At 37.2% G+C, this 19,700-nt stretch overlaps 1 protein-coding gene and 1 long non-coding RNA gene across 6 annotated transcripts in view; one reads left to right on the top strand and one right to left on the bottom strand.

The window, feature by feature from the left end:
- The window catches only part of Macrod2 (mono-ADP ribosylhydrolase 2), a 2,042,921-nt gene that overhangs the window by 8,002 nt on the left and 2,015,219 nt on the right, over window positions 1–19,700 (bottom strand). For 4 of the 5 annotated variants that reach the window (XM_046434337.2, XM_046434363.2, XM_058576291.1 and 1 more), the window contains one exon: window positions 13,067–13,134. The exons of the other annotated variant lie outside the window; for it this stretch is intronic. In XM_046434337.2, the coding sequence (XP_046290293.1) occupies window positions 13,067–13,134 (68 nt within the window). The remainder of the gene's footprint in view (window positions 1–13,066; window positions 13,135–19,700) is intronic. 5 annotated transcript variants of the gene reach the window in all.
- LOC131423869 (uncharacterized) overlaps window positions 1–19,700 on the top strand; it is a 57,788-nt gene that overhangs the window by 37,134 nt on the left and 954 nt on the right. The gene's annotated exons all lie outside the window — the stretch shown is intronic.

Raw genomic sequence — 19,700 nt, 5'->3', positions numbered from 1 at the left:
GTAAAAGCAATCTATGCTAAGCCTCAGGCTAGCATCATTCTGAATGGAGAAAAACTGAAGGCATTCCCTCTAAAATCTGGAACAAGACAGGGATGCCCTCTCTCACCACTTCTGTTCAACATAGTTCTCGAAACACTGGCCAGAGCAATTAGACAGACGAAAGAAATTAAAGGCATCAAAATAGGAAAAGAAGAACTTAAATTATCACTATTTGCAGATGACATGATTCTATACCTAGCAGACCCAAAAGGGTCTACAAAGAAACTATTAGAGCTAATAAATGAATTCAGCAAAGTGGCAGGATATAAAATCAACACGCATAAATCAAAGGCATTCCTGTATATCAGCGACAAATCCTCTGAAATGGAAATGAGGACAACCACTCCATTCACAATATCTTCAAAAAAAATAAAATACTTGGGAATCAACCTAACAAAAGAGGTGAAAGACTTATACAATGAAAACTACAGAACCCTAAAGAGAGAAATAGAAGAAGATCTTAGAAGATGGAAAAATATACCCTGTTCATGGATAGGCAGAACTAACATCATCAAAATGGCGATATTACCAAAAGTTCTCTATAGGTTTAATGCAATGCCAATCAAAATCCCAACGGCATTTCTTGTAGAAATAGAGAAAGCAATCATGAAATTCATATGGAAAAATAAAAGACCCAGAATAGCAAAAACAATGCTAAGCAGGAAGTGTGAATCAGGTGGTATAGCGATACCAGACTTCAAACTATACTACAGAGCAATAGTAACAAAAACAGCATGGTACTGGTACTAAAACCGGCGGGTGGACCAATGGTACAGAATAGAGGACACAGAAACCAACCCACAAAACTACAACTACCTTATATTTGATAAAGGGGCTAAAAGCATGCAATGGAGGAAGGATAGCATCTTCAACAAATGGTGCTGGGAAAACTGGAAATCCATATGCAACAAAATGAAACTGAATCCCTTTCTCTCGCCATGCACAAAAGTTAATTCAAAATGGATCAAGGAGCTTGATATCAAATCAGAGACACTGCGTCTGATAGAAGAAAAAGTTGGCTACGATCTACATTCGGTGGGGTCGGGCTCCAAATTCCTCAATAGGACACCCATAGCACAAAAGTTAATAACTAGAATCAACAAATGGGACTTACTCAAACTAAAAAGTTTTTTCTCAGCTAAAGAAACAATAAGAGAGGTATATAGAGAGCCTACATCCTGGGAACAAATCTTTACTCCTCACACTTCAGATAGAGCCCTAATATCCAGAGTATACAAAGAACTCAAAAAATTAGACAATAAGAGAACAAACAACCCAATCAACAAATGGGCCAAGGACCTGAACAGACACTTCTCAGAGGAGGACATACAATCAATCAACAAGTACATGAAAAAATGCTCACCATCTCTAGCTGTCAGAGAAATGCAAATCAAAACCACCCTAAGATACCATCTCACTCCAGTTAGATTGGCAGCCATCATGAAGTCAAACAACAACAAGTGCTGGCGAGGATGTGGGGAAAAGGGTACACTTGTACATTGCTGGTGGGACTGCAAATTGGTGCAGCCAATTTGGAAAGCAGTATGGAGATTTCTTGGAAAGCTGGGAATGGAACCACCATTTGACCCAGCTATTCCCCTTCTTGGTCTATTCCCTAAAGATCTAAAAAGAGCATGCTACACGGACACTGCTACATCGATGTTCATAGCAGCACAATTCACAATAGCAAGACTGTGGAACCAACCTAGATGCCCTTCAATAGATGAATGGATAAAAAAAATGTGGCATTTATACACAATGGAGTATTACTCTGCATTCAAAAATGACAAAATCATAGAATTTACAGGGAAATGGATGGCATTAGAGCAGATTATGCTAAGTGAAGCTAGCCAATCCCTAAAAAACAAATGCCAAATGTCTTCTTTGATATAAGGAGAGTAACTAAGAACAGAGTAGGGTCGAAGAGCATGAGAAGAAGATTAACATTAAACAGGGATGAGAGGTGGGAGGGAAAGGGAGAGAGAAGGGAAATTGCATGGAAATGGAAGGAGACCCTCAGAGTTATACAAAAGTACATACAAGAGGAAGTGAGGGGAAAGGGAAAAATAATACAAGGGGGACAAATGAATGTCAGTAGAGGGGGCAGAGAGAGAAGAGGGGAGGGGAGGGGAGGGGAGGGGGGATAGTAGAGGATAGGAAAGGCAGCAGAACACAATAGACACTAGCATGGCAATATGTAAATCAATGGATGTGTAACTGATGTGATTCTGCAATCTGTATATGGGGTAAAAATGGGAGCTCATAACCCACTTGAATCAAAGTGTGAAATATGATATATCAAGAACTATGTAATGTTTTGAACAGCCAACAATAAAAAATTAAAAAAAAAATAGGGCTGGGGGTGTGGCTCAGTGGTCGAATGCCCCTGAGTTCAATCCCTGGTTAAAAAAAATAAATAAATAAATAAATAAATAAAAAACATTAATGACTCATTAATTGTAATTCTAATGGGATTCATACATACCATGCACACTGACCATATGATCTACTTTCTTCCACCTCCCTATACCCCTTCCTAGCAATATTTAATTTCAGGTTGACATTTAGTTTCTACATATAAGACCACATGCAGTATTTGTCTTTGTCTTATTTCACTTTAGTTTGTCCATTTTGTTGCAGATGACAATTTCATTCTTCTTTATGGCCGAATAATACTCTGTTGTGTATATGTGTGTGTGTGTGTGTGTGTGTGTGTGTGTGTGTGTGTGTGTATATATACACACACCAAATTTTATTTATTCATTGATTTGTTGATGGGCAACTAGACGGATCCCATATCTTTGCTATTCTAAATAGTGCTGCAGTAAATGTGGGCATGTAGGAATCTCTTTGGTATGCTGATTTTATATCCTACGGATATGAGTGGGATTAGTGGACACATGATAGTTCTATTTTTAATTTTGTTTTTTATTAAGGAACTGATAATTTATAATACAGTAGCTCTACTAATCTATATTCCCACTAACAGAGTATAAAAGTTTCTTTTTTCTCCACATGCTTGCCAGCATCTGTTGTTGTTTTGATAATAGGCATTCTAACTGGGTTTATAGTCTTCATAACTAATGATATTGAGCATTTTCTCATATCTTGCTCATTCATATTTCTTCTAATAAGAAGTGTCTATTCAGATCATTTGCCAATTTTTAAAATTAGATTACTAGTTTTTTATTACTGTTTCTTTTTATTCTGAATATTACTAACTTTCTGTCACATGAATAATAAGTAGGCAAATAATTTTTCCCTCTTTGTAGGTTGTCTCTTCATTCTGTTGATTGTTTCCTTTGCTGTGAAGCTTTTCAGTTTGACGTGATCCCCTTTGCCAAATTTTGCTTTCTGTACTTTTGAGGTCCTATCCAGGAAATCATTGCCTGCACCAATGTCTCGAGGTGTCTCTGTTTTCTTCTAGTAGTTTCAGAGTTTCAGGTCTTGAAACTATTTACGTTTTTGATCCACATTGAGTTGATTTTTATACAGGGTGAAAGATAGGGGTCAAATTTCAGTCGTCTGCATGAGGATATCCAGTTACCCCAGCTTGTCCTTTTTCCTTTGTATGTTTTGGGCACCTTTTGCCAAGAGTCAGTTATCTGTGGGTGTGTGGATTTATTTCTGGGATCTGTTCCATTCCATTGGTCTGTATGTCTGTTTTCACTCCAGTATTATGGAGTTTTGATGACTGTAGTTCTGTAGTATGTCTTGAAATCCAGTACTGTGATGCATCCAGCTTGGTTCTTTTCAATTTAGATTGTTTTGGCTATTCAGGGACTTCTGGTGCTCACATATGAATTTTTGATTTTTCTGTATATTTCTGTGAAGCAGTTATTGTTATTTTGATGGGGATTGCATTGAGTTAGTAAATTAGTAGGTTGCTGTAGGTCACATGAACATGAAGGTATTTCCATTTTCTTGTGTCTTCAATATCTTTCACCAGTGTTTTGTAGTTTTCATGGTAGAAGTCTTTCACTTCCTTGGTTAATTCCTAGGCTTTTTATTTTATAGTGTTATGATTGCTTTCATGATTTCTTTTTCAGGAAATTTGTTATGGCTATATAAAAAAGTTATTGATTTATATTGATTTTGTATCTTGCTACTTTATTGAATTATCAATTCTAATAATCTTTAGGTGGAGTCTAGTATTTCCCCTATATAGAATCATATCTCCAAATATGAATAACTTGATTTCTTCCTTTCCTAGTTGGCTTTTATTTCTTTCTCTTGCCTTACTGCTCTGGTTAAAACTCCTAATACTTTATTGGATAAGGGCAGTGAGAGTGGACACCCTGGTCTTGTTACTGATCTGAGAGGAAATGTTTTCCACTTTTCCTAGTTTAGCATGATGTTGACTATGGATTTGCAGTATATGGGCTTTATTTCATTGAGGTACAAAACTTATAAACTAAGTTGTCTAGGACTTTCATCATGAAGGGACATGAATTATATCAAACACTTTTTCATCATCTATTGAGATAATTATATTTATCCTCATTCTATTGATATAATGAATTACATATTTTGGGGGGCAGTATCAGGGTTGAACTTAAGGGCACTTGACAGCTGAGCCACATTCCCAGCCCTATTTTGTATTTTATTTAGAGACAGGGTCTCACTGAGTTGCTTAGCACCTCGCTCTTGCTGAGGCTGGCTTTGAACTCATGATCCTCTTGCCTCAGCCTTGTGAGCCACTGGTATTATAGGCATGTGCCACCTTTCCTGGCTATGAATCACATTTTTTGAGTAACTAAACCACCCTTGCATTCCTGGGATAAAAACCAACTTGATCATGGTTAATGATCTTTTTGACATGCTGTTGAATTTGTTTAGGATTTTTAATGTGTTCATCAGGGATATTGATTTATATCTTTCTCTGTGCTTATGCTCTTGTCTGGTTTGGGTAGCAGGGTAATGATGGCCTCTTAGAATAAGTTAGAAGGGTCCTCTCAATTTTTATGGAACAGTTTGGGAAGCATTGGTGTTAGCTTTTTTTGAAAGTGGTAAAATTCAGAAGAGAAGTCATTCAGTACTGAGCTTTTCTTTGTTGGAAGACTATTACTGATTCTTCTCATTGCTTGCTATTGTACAGGTTTTTTATATCATCTTGAGTCAATTTTGGTAGGTTATCTGTGTCCAGAAATCTATCCCTTTCTTTTAGTATTTCCAGTTTATGAGCACACAATTTTTTTTTTAATATCTTTATTTTATTTATTTTTATGTGGTGCTGAGGATCCAACCCAGCGCCTCACATGTGCCAGGTGAGCACTCTACTGCTGAGCTCAACCCCAGCCCTGAGCATAGTTTTTCAAAATAGTCCCTAATAATTTTTTTTATTTCTATGGTATTAGAGGTAATATCTCTTTTTCATCTGTATTTATTAGGGTCTTCTTTTTTCTCAGTTAATCTTGCCTTTATGCTCATTGATTCATCTTTTTAGAAAACCAACTCTGTTTCATCTGTTGCATTTTTCTTCTAAATCTCTATTTCTAGCCAGGCACAGTGGCACATGCCTGTACTCCCAGTGGCTGGGGAGGTTAAGGCAGAAGGATCATGAGTTCAAAACCAGCCTCAGCAACTTAGTAAGGCACTAAACAACTCAGCAAGACTCCATATCTAAATAAAATACTAAAAAAAAAAAAAAAAAAAGAGCTGGGAGTGTGTCTCAGTGGTTAAGTGCCCCTGGGTTTAATCCCTGGTGCTAAAAAATAAAATAAAAAATAAATCTTTATTTCTACTTTCATCTTTTTTTCTTTCTACTAATATTGGGCTTGCTTGCTCTTGCCTTTCAACGTCCTTGAGATGCATTATGAGGTTGTTTCTTTGAACTGTTTTTGTTGTTGTTTTTTTTTTTTTTTTTTTTAAAGGAAGGCATTCCTGGCTATAAACTTTCCTCTTAGTACTGTTTTTGTTGCATTCCACAGGTTTTAGCACAGTGTGTTTCCTTTGATTTCATAACATTTTTAAAGTTCCCTTCTCTCTTTCTCAATGACCCACTGTTTATTCGAAAGTGTGTTGTTCAGTCCCAATGTATTTGTAGAATCTCTTGTTTGCTTCTAGTTTTGTTCCATTGGGGTTAGGAAAGATTCGTGATATGATTTCAATTCTTATGAATTTTGTGGTCTAATAAATGGTCTATTCTGCGGAAAATTCCATACACTATTGAAAAGACTGCATTCTCCTGCTATTTGATAGAAGTTTCTGTAAATATCTGGTAAGTCCCTCTGGACTATGGTATAGCTTAACTCTGATATTTCTTTGTTGATATTTTTCTCTAGACGATCTTTACATTTAGGAGCATGGGTATTGAAATCCCCCCTATTATTGTATTGCACCCTATCTCTAAAACTATCAGCGTTTGTTTTAAAAAAATTGATGTGACATTAGGTGCATTCATATTAACACTTGTATCTTCTGTTTTTGTTTGTTTGTTTTTCTTTTTCTTTTTTTGGACAGGGAGAGGTACCAGGAATTGAACTCAGGGACACTCAATCACTGAGCCCCGTCCCCAGCCCTATTTTGTATTTTATTTAGAGACAGGGTCTCACTTAGTTGCTTAGCCCCTCACTTTTGCTGAGGCTAGTTTTGAACTTGCAATCCTCCTGCCTCAGCCTCCCAAGCTGCTTGGATTACAGGCCTGTGCCACCACGCTCAGCTAACACTTGTATCTTCTGGATGAATTGATCCCTTGATCATCATATAGTGACCTTCTTTGTCTCTTCTTAGTTTTTGTCTTAATCTATTTTGTCAGATATAAGTATAGTTATTTCTACTTGCTTTAGGATTCAGATTGTTTGGAATATCAATTTACATTTTTCCACTTTGTGTTTTACAGATGAACTAAGTTTTTTTTGTAGACAACATGTTATTTTCTGTAATCTTTTCAAATGGTCTACATCATTTTATTGGAGAATTTAGTCTATTTATATTCACGGGCATAATTAATAGGTGTAGACTTATGTTTGTCATTTTGCTGATTTTCTACCATTGGCTTTAGATATTTTTTATTCTTCCTCTTAACTTTGTGGTTTAGTATATTGACAATGTTTGATTATCTTTTATTTTTGTGTGTGTATCTACTCTTTATATTTTCACAAGTTCTCATGATCCCAGTTATTTCAATTCTGAATATTGTACACATGTACATATCTTTTGTAAGGTCTAGTGGTTATGAATTCCCTCCGTTTTTGTCTGTCTTGGAAGGTCTTTGTTTTGCCTTCATTTCTGAAGATAACCTTGCTACCCACCACAATATTGGTTGGTAGTTATTTTCTATCAGGACTTGGATTACATCATTCCATTCCTGGCTGACTTATAGCATTTGTCCTGAGAAATCTGCTGTTAATCTACTGGGGACTCTTAAATGTTATTTGGCACTTCTCTCTTGAAGATTTTAATTTTTTTCTCTTGCACTTTGACAGTAGCTCCTGGTTATATCCTGAGTGCTGGGAGATGATGTACAATCCTTTTCCAAAATAAAAAAAGGCTGTACAGATTCTAGGTTACTTATCTAAGTAAGCTGTAAGGATTGTGAAACTTTCCAATAGGTAGGATTGCTAGCATCTCTGCTAATAGTTTTCTGATACTCTTTCAAGCTTAGCCCTGCAGAGGGAGAACTCTCTGCCTGCAGACCTAGGGCAGAAAAATACCAGGGCTTTTTGTTCCTCTTCTTGTGCTGGTATCACAGGTCTCTGAATCTTACAAGGTGCTAGTCTCTGTCGCTGATTTTAGGTGTTCTTCCATAGCCATTCACCTCAAAATGCAGCTGTATCCTTGTAACTTTTATGTTTCTTTGTGGAGAAGGAGATGAGTGCTGGGTACCACATTCAAGTCATCTTGAAATTCTCTACTAAAGAATATTTTTGTTGAAGCCTTTTATTGATATGTTATTTGCTTCAAATATTTCAAATAAATTTTTTTGGTCATAAGAATCTACCTTATCTAATACATATCTAATGTATATGATATTGTAAGAAATCATCAGTTTCCTGAAGTGCTTTATTATGGTTTGAATCTTAAGTGTCCCCCAGAAGTCTCCTGTGTTCAAGGCTTGGTCCCCAGCTGATGATGGTGCTATTGGCAGTGTTGAAACCTTTAAGAGTTGGAGCCTAGTAGAAAAAATGTCATTTGGGGTACACCCTTGCAGGTGATATAGGGACCAGACCTGCTTTTTTCCATTATATGCTTTCCAGTCACTACATGATAAGCAGTTTTGCTTCACCAAGTATTCCTCACCGTGATATTTTCTGTCTCTGCAACCTGCAAAACAATGAATCTAGCCACCCATGGACTGAAAAATCCCAAAATTTCTTTGAATTGATTTTCTCAGGTGTTTTATCACAGGGACGGAAAGCTGACTGGTACCAACAAGGGGGTGTCAGTGCCATGACCATACCAGACAATGTGGTTCAGAAACCTTTGGAATTGGTTTGCAGAAGGAATTTGGAAAAATTTGGAGATGAAGATTAGAGAAAGCCTAGAATTCTGTAAATGGAGCTTTAATAGGCAATTCTGGTAGCGGCCCAGAAGGCCAGAATGCTGATAGAAATGTGGACAGTAAAGGCTGTGTTGATCTGTTCATGTCAGAAGGAGTTTGAGAGGCTACTTCTGCAGTACTCTGGCAAACAAGTTGTCTGCATTTTATCCATGCCCTGAGACTTTGAAGCTTAGTTTAAATGAGATGGACTGATTTATCTGGTAGAGGAGATTTCAAAATAGCACAGCATTCAAGCCTGGGTATTGCTGGCTTCTTTTATCCATGTTTGCGTGATAATCGGGAATAACAAGTAGAGGGGAAAGATTTAAAATACTTGGTGTTTGGCCAGAAAAGGAGTCTGTTTAAAAAGAGTACCTTCCTTGGAAACTTCAAAGAGATTAGCACAATTAAAAAACAAAAAAAAAGTCATGTTCTTGCACTGAAACAATAGGAAAGCTTTCTTGGGGGCATCTCAGAAGTGAGTAACACCCCACCTATGGCATGCTCAAAAGTGTACAAGTATAAACCTTTCATTTGAGAAGGGCGTCCTGCTTGCACAGGGCTGCCTAGGGAATTATTTACCCAGGATTCACTTCCCTGTGTTCAGCCATCAAGGCACTCAGATGCCACTGCATCTGTGGTTCATGAGGGTCCTAGTTCAGCTCATGCAGGTGGCCAACCTTGGCACCATATATAGAGTGATGATTTTATAGGCATACAGAATGTGAAAGTTATAGGGTTATGGTGACTCCCACTGAGATTTCAAAGGAAAACCTTTGAAGACTGGAGTGTGGAAAGATTGGAATCCCTGTGAGCAGTCCCTGATGGGTAATGTGTGGAGGTGAAGCCACTGTGGAGATCTCAGAACATAAAACATCTTGAGGGAAGCTGCAAGCAGGGAGCCAAGCCAGTTTAAGAAAGAGGCTACTGGGGCTGGGCCTGTGGCTCAGTGGTAGAGCACTTGCTTAGCATGTGTGAGGCACGGGGTTTGATCCTCAGCACCACATAAAAATAAATAAAATAAAGGTATCGTGTCCATCTATAACTTAAAAATATATTTAAAAAAAGAAAGAAAGAAAGGCTACAGCCAGCATGTCAACCCAAATCTGTGGGGGTTCACATTTCACCAGCAAGATTTTACGTTGGCATTGCTGGGTTTTGTTTTGGTCCTTATTATTTCTGTGTCCCTATATCTTGGAATGTTTACCTTGTGCCACTGCATCTTACAATTGTTCTTTTGACATTTACAGAGGTTCAGAGCTGAGAGTTTTCCCCGAGTCTCAGAGGAGCATTTGGACTTGGACTTTTTGAGCAGTGTTGGAACAGTAAAATTTTAGGGGCTGGGAACATAATGTTATGTCCTAGATCTTTTTTTTTTTTTTAATACTCTGAGGGTTTTTTTTTTTTAGTTGTAGTTGGACACAATACCCTTATTTTATTTTTATGTGGTGCTGAGGATTGAACCCACCACCCTGCATGTGCTAGGCGAGTGCTCTACCGCTGAGCCACAACCCCAGCCCCTGTCCTGGATCTTAAATGTCCACTAAAGTCTGTTTTAAAGGCTTGGTCTCCAGACAATGGTGCTGTTGGGAGCTGGTGAAACTTGTAGGGAAGGTTCTAATTGATGGAAGTTAGATCACTGGGGATGTACCTTTGAAGGATATTGGGAGCATGGCACCTTTCTCTACTATTGCTTCTGAGATACCACAAGGTGAGCAGCTTTACTACCACACTCTTGAGGCCAATATTGATATTCTGCCTCTGTACAGGTCCAAAAGTAGTGGATCCAGTTGACCATGGACAGAAACTGTAAGGCAAACTAACCTTTGTTCTTTTGAGCTGATTTTCTCAGATGTTCTGTCATAGCTTTGGAAAGCTAACACACGACTGCATCATTTTACATTTCCATTAGCCATGTAGGAGAGTTCCAGTTGCTCCATATCCTTTAACAGTTGGTGCTGTGATTGTAAATTTTATATCTGCAGTCCCTGGTTTCCAATAGTTTCAGTGCAAATCAAGTTAAATCTGGTAAGGCTCAATGTGTGACAACCATGTGCAAGGTCCCAAACTGCATTCTTGGGAACAATAGAATAAAATGCATGTTCTAAATACATTAACAGATGTTTGATCCAAGTAAACAATATCTACTCTTACGGGCATTTTTTTTTCCTTCTCCTAGATTGTGACCAAAAGGGCATAGATAGTACAAAGTGTACCAAGCTGAAAAGAGTTGTGGAGGGAGTGAAAAAGACATTTATTTGTACAGTGGTCCCTCAGTATCCAGGATGGATTGGTTGTGGATACGCTTAAGGATACCCAAATCTGTGGATATTCAAAGTCCCTCAAATAAAATGGTACAGTCTCTATATGTACATTTGTCTTGTATATTTTAAATCATCTCTAGATTTTTTTGATAGCTAATGCAGTAGAAACTATGTGAATAACTATTACACTGCCCTGTTTAGGGAATAATGACAAAAGGAGTCTACATGTTAAGTACAGATATTATTATTATTATTATTATTATTTTAGAATAACAAAATTAATTTATTAGTCTTTTAAAAGAATTCCCTTATTAAGTCATTTTTTTTCAGATATTTTTTTAAGAATATTTTTGATCTGTGGTTCATTGACTCTGCAGAAACCCCAGATCCAGAATCAACTTTACTAGACAATTGGGATTAAAAACTTTATCTGATACTGGCAAAGTGGAAGCAAGCACTGAGCTCAGAAAACCAGTGTTACAACAGTGACTCAGCATACGAAAGCAGGTAAAACAGCAACTTTTAAAGCTAGGAATTGGAGGTCTTAGGTTAGTCATCTCTATCAGGAACCAACATCTTCTCTGGTGGCCTATGAATCTTAAAAACAAACAAACAAACAAACAATGCTGTTGAGCTATGTGTCTGCATATATAGAAGCAAAATCATGCTTACTGTAGACAATATATGAAGTCATGAAGAAAAGATAAGGGAAAAAAATCCTACCACTATGACAACTATGTTCAGAAAGTCACTAGGGGGTAATACAGTATGAAAGAATTTTGAATAGAGAGTATTTAAACTTCTGTTCATCACCCAAGTGACCTTTATGTAAGTCTCTTCTATTTCCTGGATTTCAACATCCTTAAACTCATTTAAGACTTTGTTTTGACAACTTATTCATTTGGGTTAGTGCATGGGTTCATGTTTATGATAAAGGAAAATATCATTTTCACATTAAGGAAAATAGATATATCCTGGTACTTTATCTGGATATTGATCACACAGGAACATTATAAGATCTAGATTTATCCCTTATAAGTTGTTAGTTGGCAACAAAAGGGTGAAAGGTCAAGAAGCACTGAGAAGTGTGCATGTAAATTGCTCAGATTTAGTCTCATTTTCATTAGTTTTTAATGGAGACTTCTCAGCTGTATTATTTCTGTAGTTTAACGGGATATTTAAAATACATGAACTAGACAAGAAATGTTAATAGAACATGTTTGTGTATTTTTAGTAGTCCTATGTTACTCATGCATCATACCAATGCCTTTATATTTAATTTTGTTTGAAATTCAAGACAGTTCTGGGGAGGACAGATAATTCTTGAATTTTATGTATTCTACCATGATACTGGAGCGTAAGTCTGGTGCAGTGTGGGAGAGTATAGCAGGCTGTATCAACAAGATTTGTGTCTCAATGACCCATAATTCAAATAGTTAAATATTTTAAGCTAGGAATTGGAGAAGTTACAGAGTGAGACTGCTTTATTTTAATTCTCCTCAACAGCCCTCTCAAGATGTGGAAAAGGGTAATAGATCATTCATCATTCTAGATATACCTCAGTGTCTGTTGAGACTTAGAATGTTTGTCTGCAAAAACACTTCAACTTGGTTTTGTCTAGACTTCTTGTTTCCCTGGAGAGTTCCCTTAGGCCTATTCAACCGGACAAGCCTTTGAGTGCACGCCTGTGTCCCCAGGTAGCCAGGACCTACAGCAGGCTTGCTTCTGCCCACACAAACTCCTAGGTCTTTATACATTCCGCAGGGTAAAGACATTGGGCTGGGGTGGTAGCTCAGTGGTAGAGCGCTTGCCTGGCATGTGTGAAGCACAGGGTTCGATTCTCTGCACTGAACATAAATAAAGAAAGATCCATTGACAACTAAAACAACAACAAAAAAGATACCAAACAACTTAGCAGACAGCTTCTAAAAAAGCAATGCTTTGGAAACAGCTTAGGATTGCTGAAATAATTTGATTACTCCAAGGAGGCCAGGGGATAAGATGGAAGAAAATGTTTTTCTCATTTTGTCAAAGAATAAGACTTTTTTTTTCATGATTTTAAGTATGCTGTGAATTATCTTTTCCCCTAAAGATGGCAAGTTTCTAGGGAATTATAATAAGTTTTTATTCACCTTACACAGAGGAATTTAAATATTTTAAAAGTTTAGTCCAAGTCAAGTGAGGGGACTTTGCAAAACTGAGGGAAATCCATATGTCATTGGCATACAATTCCTTTTGCCTGGTTAACGAATTGAAAAATCCCACCACAGGGGCATCTTACCTATTGGTAATCTTCTTGCTGACTCTCTGTTGGGTCATTTACATTGTCAACCTGACTGTTCATTTCAACTGTAACCAGAAAGGAAAACAAAAAAGTCAAATATTTATTAAGCTCAAATCTCTTAAACAGTTATGGTTTGGATCTAGTGGTAGGGCCTAGTTAGAAGAAGCAAGTCATTGGGGGCATGTTTTTTCCCCGGACACTTGCTCAGCTTCCTGGTTACCATTTTACCTTATCTCAGGCACAAAGCAATGGAACCAGCAAACCTCAGACTGAAACCATTTGCCAAAATAAACCTGTGAGTTTATTCTCTCAAGTATTTTGTCATGGCAACAGAAAGCTAGTATAACATTACTGATTTTTTTTTTTTGGTCTTATACATTTTTTCAGTTTGTTTCTATTTATTCGAGTGTTTGAATCCATCCTTGTATATTCTCATGGGCAGGGAAGGGCATTCACTATAGTTCTTCACTAAACTGTAGAAGCTGAGCTATCATTTCATACTAGATTTTGGTTTGACAATTTGGGTATATATTACCATCCTTATAGAAATAAATTCAAAGGCCTTAATAGATATCTAAGAAAATAAAGAGAAAACAAAGCAAAACAGATCACTAAGATGCAGAAAATTAAGCAGTTCCCTTCAAAATGGCACTGTCAATAGACCTGTTTGGTTTGCCACATTTTCAATTTCAGAATTCAAAACAGACCCTGCAAGCTTGCCAATGGATGCAGCAGCAAACACTATGGAAAAAAAAAATCTAACCAGATCACACAGCTCTGGAAAAGTATGCTTTCATTTGACTGTGTATTCTATGTAAGCATTTGCATAAAAATAGAGTGTGTAATTATTGCCTTTCTCCTGTAGCTAAAAGCAGTCACTCAAACTTTCCAAGGGTCAGCAGGTTTAATGAGATTGATATTGTTACAGCATCCAAGCACATTCTGTAAGCTGAGACTGGACAGTGGCCAGATAATCTAGCAGTAGAACTCTACTTAAAACCTCAATAGCAACCCATCTGGGCAACCAAACCACAATCTCTGGTAATTGGCTCAGAATGCACTGGACTTGGTCAGTGATCATCAGCTTCCATATTTTCTGTACCTGCTTTCAACTTGGAACCAACCAGGGAAAGACCTCTGAATTAAAAACCTAAGATGCCCCACTTTAGGTAACAGTTTCCAGATTCCCCATACCAACTACCTCCAAACACAAGTGATAATGACTGACACCCTCACTATAATAATCTCTGAATAAGTAAATTCCATTTGTTTCTCATTTAGGTGGTGATTTATTTGTACAAAATCAACAATATAAATCTTTTTCTCAGACATGAAAGCTTGAATAAAATAATGTCAGATACCGGCTTCACACTCCAAAGATGCTTGAAAGAACATCTAGGGTCTCTCATTCAACTCTCCCAAGTTATCATCTGCAAACTGTCCTGGGTTTCTAACAATGTGTAAGCTTATTTCCATGTGTAAACTGATCAGGTGTGGCAACTTTGTCGGTGTAAAGAAAATCATTCCTGCACTGTTCAGCCTGGTAGACAAGGTCACTGGAAGTCTACCCACCACAGTGTGGCAAAGTACAGGATAAAAATAAAAGGGAGCATTTGTTTGCTGTTCTCTCTCCCAGTAGATACTTTTAATGTTACTATGCATGTAGGTATTTTGGTGACAACAATGAAAAGCTAACAAGAATGAGTTTGAGGAGGAAATGTTTATTTTAGGCTCATGCATGGTTGGCCAACTCCATTGCTCTGGGCCCAAGGTAAGGCATGACAGAGGACAGCTGCTCCACTCAAGGGAGGCAGGAAGCAGAGCATGCACAAGGAGCCAGGATCAAAATATAGTCTCCACGGTACACCCCCAGTGACCTACTTCCTCCAGCCACACTCTACTGCCTATAATGACCACCCACTCAGACCATCCAAGTTATTAATCCATTTAATTATAATGAGGTTATAATCTTTTCACTTTGGAACATGGCTACATTGGATATCATATTCCTAACATGGGAATGTTTTGGGGGATACTTTAAACCACAACACTATAAAAAAGCATTTCATGCTCAAATAAGTAAAAGATATCAGTTTGTATAGAAGAGGTTATAATTAAGGTAGGACTATGTGGGAGACACCTGCAATAAGAAATTTTATTTAAAACTACTTTGGGAAAAATTCAGCCAGTGGTGGCTGAATGACAAAGTAATTTGCTTTTCTTTAGCTTACAAATAAAACAAAACACCTCAAAGCAAGATGGTAACTGAGTAAAATCCTTCAGGATGGATATTCATTCAAACACTAAACTGCCTTCACAGGAACTAAGGAAATCAGATGAGAGATGAGACCACAGTGGCTGCTTTTACTTAAATACAATGAAAAAGGCAAGAAGAGTTGCCTGTGGTACCCTTCCCCAAACCTAAGCATTTTGTCACACCCTGAGCATATAACCTGTCAAGGCCAGCACAATGCTGGGATAGGTAAAGGACTCCCTATTAGACTCCCCAGGTCCTTGAAGGTGGGAGACTCAGGTGCAACCCAGATTTAGCACCTGTATTGGTAACCAAGAGACTGTCCCTACCATCCATCCCCCAATCTTGGGCAATACAGCTATGACCAAGCCAGTGCTTACAGAGCTCTCATACTTCCATGGCACCAGGTAGAGACCTACACTTCAAAAGGATGGGCTCATTTTGAACTGCATTACTGCCAGGTGTGATGTGGACCCTACCCTAATGTACCTGAGACTCTGCATGTCCTTGAAACAGAATCAAGCACAGCTCAGCTTAGCATCAGCCAGGTAGCCAAAGCACTGAATTCACCATTGCTATGCAGCCTTGCACAGCAAAGGGAGATGCAAAATGGCATTTTCTGGGGTGGTACCAGTTAGTAAGGATAAGATGTTGCCCTGGGACTTAGTGCTGGACTGTGGTGGTGAAATCTACAAGTGTGCCAGTATACCCAGCCTCTGAAATAGCTCTAGTGCCAAGGGAAGACATATAGCTCCAGTCTATCAGACTTCTATTTACACAATCTTGGGTCACTATGTGATAGGCAGCACATAGTGTGGGCCTTGAACCTCCCCCAGTGTTATGCTGGTCTTGGCAGACTATATCCTCAGGGTATGACACAGCTTGGTGGCCACAGGTGTGATAGAGGGGCTGGGGGCTGGTCCATCCATGGTGATACTTCCCAGAGTTGGGCTGAATCATGTAGTGCCCCACCACAGGTTGGCAACTATGAAGAAGGCATCTGAGATTACTTTGGCTGGTAAAGCCTTGTGAGGATACATCACTCTTTCTAGATATTCTAGTTTGTTTCTTTAAAGTATACCAACAGTGTATTTGGGGCAAACCTGGGCTTGGATTACTCTCTAGTCCTGAAACAGTGACAACACATGAATAGAAAACTCCCATCAAATCTGAAACTGGGTGAGCTGGCAACTACAGGCTCAGAAAAATATCTGATAGAAACAAACCATCCTGATCAGAACTTGAGAAGATATGAGCACAAACTGAGATTAGGAAGAACATAATAAATACCCAATCCTTTAATGCCTAGATGATGTCTCATGCCAACAAGAATCAAGAACTTTTCAGGAAACTGTGACCTCACTTAATACTCAAAATAAGGTGTCAGAAACAAACCAGGTAGTAAGCAGTATGGGAGATCTCTTAGAAGTTAAAAATAGCTGTTTTAAGGAAACTCGATGGACTTGAAGAGAACATCTCACTACTCCAACAGTTTAAAGAGATGTAAGCACTTTTTAAAAAATTCATGAACTATAAAAATTAAAAATAGGATAGAAGAAAGTTTGAAGACAGGCTATTTGAAAATACAGTGGGAGGAGAAAAAAAGGGTTATTGAAAGAGCAAATACTGGGGGTTCAAGAAAGACTTGAGAATGCCAAAAGAGTAGAAAATTTGTTCAAAATTCAATATTACATTTTCCTTATATACGTCATTGTATTACGTAATAATATGTGGATGCTCTTAACACCCCTTCCAGTGATGGACAGATCATCTAGACTGAAAATCAACAGTTAAATCACACCCTAGGACAAACGGCCCTAACAGATATCTACAGAACGTTCTGTCCAAGGGCTGCCAAATATGCTGTTTTTTTCTCAACAGCACATGGAACATTCTCCAAGACAGATATGATAGGCCACAAAACAAGTTCTCATCATATTGAGTGACTGAAATTAAAAAAAATAATACATGGAAATCAAATAACTTTCAACCAGTGGATCAAGGAAATCAGGAAGGAAATTTTTAAATTTCTTAAATGAAAATGGAGACACAAAATACCCAAACCTGTGGGACTCAGCAAAAGCAGTACTAAGAGGAAACATTAGATCAGTCAATGGTGTCAAAAAAAGTAGAAATTTCTCAAATAGCCATTTGTTCTTATTTTCTCATCCCTCAAGATAAGTGAAACAAACTCAATATTAGTAGAAAGAAATAATGATCAGAGTAGAAATAAATGGAGACCAAAATCAAGAGCTGATTCTTTGAAGAGCAACAAAATAGACAAATTATCAGCTAGACTAAGAAAAGAAAAAGACTCATAAACTCAAGACTTTATAGGTAGACATTATACGTAATACCAGAAAAATAAAAAAGAGCATTAGAAATGATGAAATATATGCCAAATTTGATCATGGAAAAATGTGACAGAACCAATAATAAGTAAAGATTGAATCACTAATTAAAAAAACAAAAGAAAACAAAAAAAAAAACAGGGCTCCTATCCAGAAAAGCCAGGACCAGATGGCTTCACTACTCAATTCTACAAAACATTTAAAGAAGAACTAATACCATTTCTCTTTAAGTTAGGAAGTAATTCTTTTAAACACATTCTACGAGACCAGCATTACCCTAATGCCAAAACAGATGAAGATACAACAACAATAATATAAGAAGAAGAAGAAAAAACCCACAGGTTAATATCCTTGAAAAACATAGATGTTAAATCCTCAACAAAATCTAGCAAACTGAAAGCAGTAGCACATTAAAGAGATTTTTCACCCCCATCAAGTGGGATTGAGAGGGAAAGAGGTCCAATACGTGCATATCAAAAAATGTAATACACCATGTCAAAAGAAGTACAAAAAGTATAATTTCAATAGATGCAGGAAAGACATTGGATAAAATTCAAAATTCTTTTGTTCTAAAAATGCTGAACAAATTATATAGGCAAGGAATATACCTCAACAAAATAATGACCATTTATATTAAGCCAATGGCTAACATTATCTTGAATGGGGAAATGCTGAAAGCTTTCTATGTAAAATCTGGAACAAGACGAGAATATTCACTTCCATCACTTTCATTCAACATAATTCTGGAAGCCAGAGCAGTCAAGCAAGAGGAAGAAATGAAGGGTATCCAAATTGGAAAAGCCATGAAATTGTCACTGTTTGCAGATGACATGATTAAATAAAACATAAAACTCCAAACACATACCCCAAAGCTGCTAGAAGTAACTAAGCAACGTTTCAGGATATAAAAATCAACATATAAAAATTAGTAGTATTGCTGTTCACCAGCAGCAAATAATCTGAGATAGAAAGCAATCCCATTTATAATAGCTATAGAAATAAAATACCTAGGAACAAATTTAACCAAATAGGTGAAAGATATATACAATGAAAAAAAATCTAAAAATATTGATGAAAGTAATTGAAGAGGATACCAAAAAGCAGAAAGACATTCTGTATTCATGGGTTAGAAGAAACAATATTGTTAAAATGTCCATACTACCCCAAGTGGTTTTAAGATTCAATTTAATCACTTGTCAAAATATCAACGATGTTCTTCACAGAATGATAAACAATTATATGGAGACACTAAAGTCCCCAAATAACTAAATCTATCCTGAGCAAAAGGAACGAAGTAGAAGGTACTATACTACCCTATTTAAAAACACACCACAACACAGTTGTAAATCAAAATAGCGTGGTTTGGGCGTAAAAACAGACTTGCAGAACAATGAAATAGACTAGAGAGCCCAGAAGTAAGGTATCCACATACCCACAGACAACTGATTTTTGATAAATGTGCTAAGAAATGCATTGCACAAAAGGATCGTCTTTTTAATAAATGGTGCTGGGGAAACTGGATATCCACATGCAGAAGAAGAAAATCATACCTATTACTAGCTACACAAATCATTTGAAAATGTAACAGTGTAGAGACAGCCTGCAGATAGGCAAAAATATTTACAAAGTATAGATCTGACAAAGGATTGATATCTACAATATAGAAGGAACTCCAGAAACTCAACAGCAAAACAAAACTGATGAGAAATTGGAACTAGGTATAAATGGACATTTCTCAAAAGAAGACACACATGGCCAACAGATATATGAAAAATGTTCAATATCGTTAATAATCAGGAAAATGCAAATAAAAACCACAATGAGATATCACCTCACCCTAGTAAGAATAGATGTTATCTAAAGGATAACAAATTCTGGATAGGATGTGGAGAAGAGGAAACCCCTGCACAATGTTGGTAGGAATATAAATTAGTATAGCCATTATGAAAACCAGTATGGAAGTTCCTAAAACATTTTAAGATAGAACTTCCAGATAATCCAGCAATCCCACTACTGGGTATATATT

This window comes from Marmota monax, unplaced genomic scaffold (assembly GCF_021218885.2).
Source record: "Marmota monax isolate L192 unplaced genomic scaffold, Marmota_monax_Labrador192_F-V1.1 WCK01_AAM20220418_F8-fsc00005, whole genome shotgun sequence".
NCBI classification, from domain to species: domain Eukaryota; kingdom Metazoa; phylum Chordata; class Mammalia; order Rodentia; family Sciuridae; genus Marmota; species Marmota monax.
This window is presented reverse-complemented; position numbering and strand designations above follow the sequence as displayed.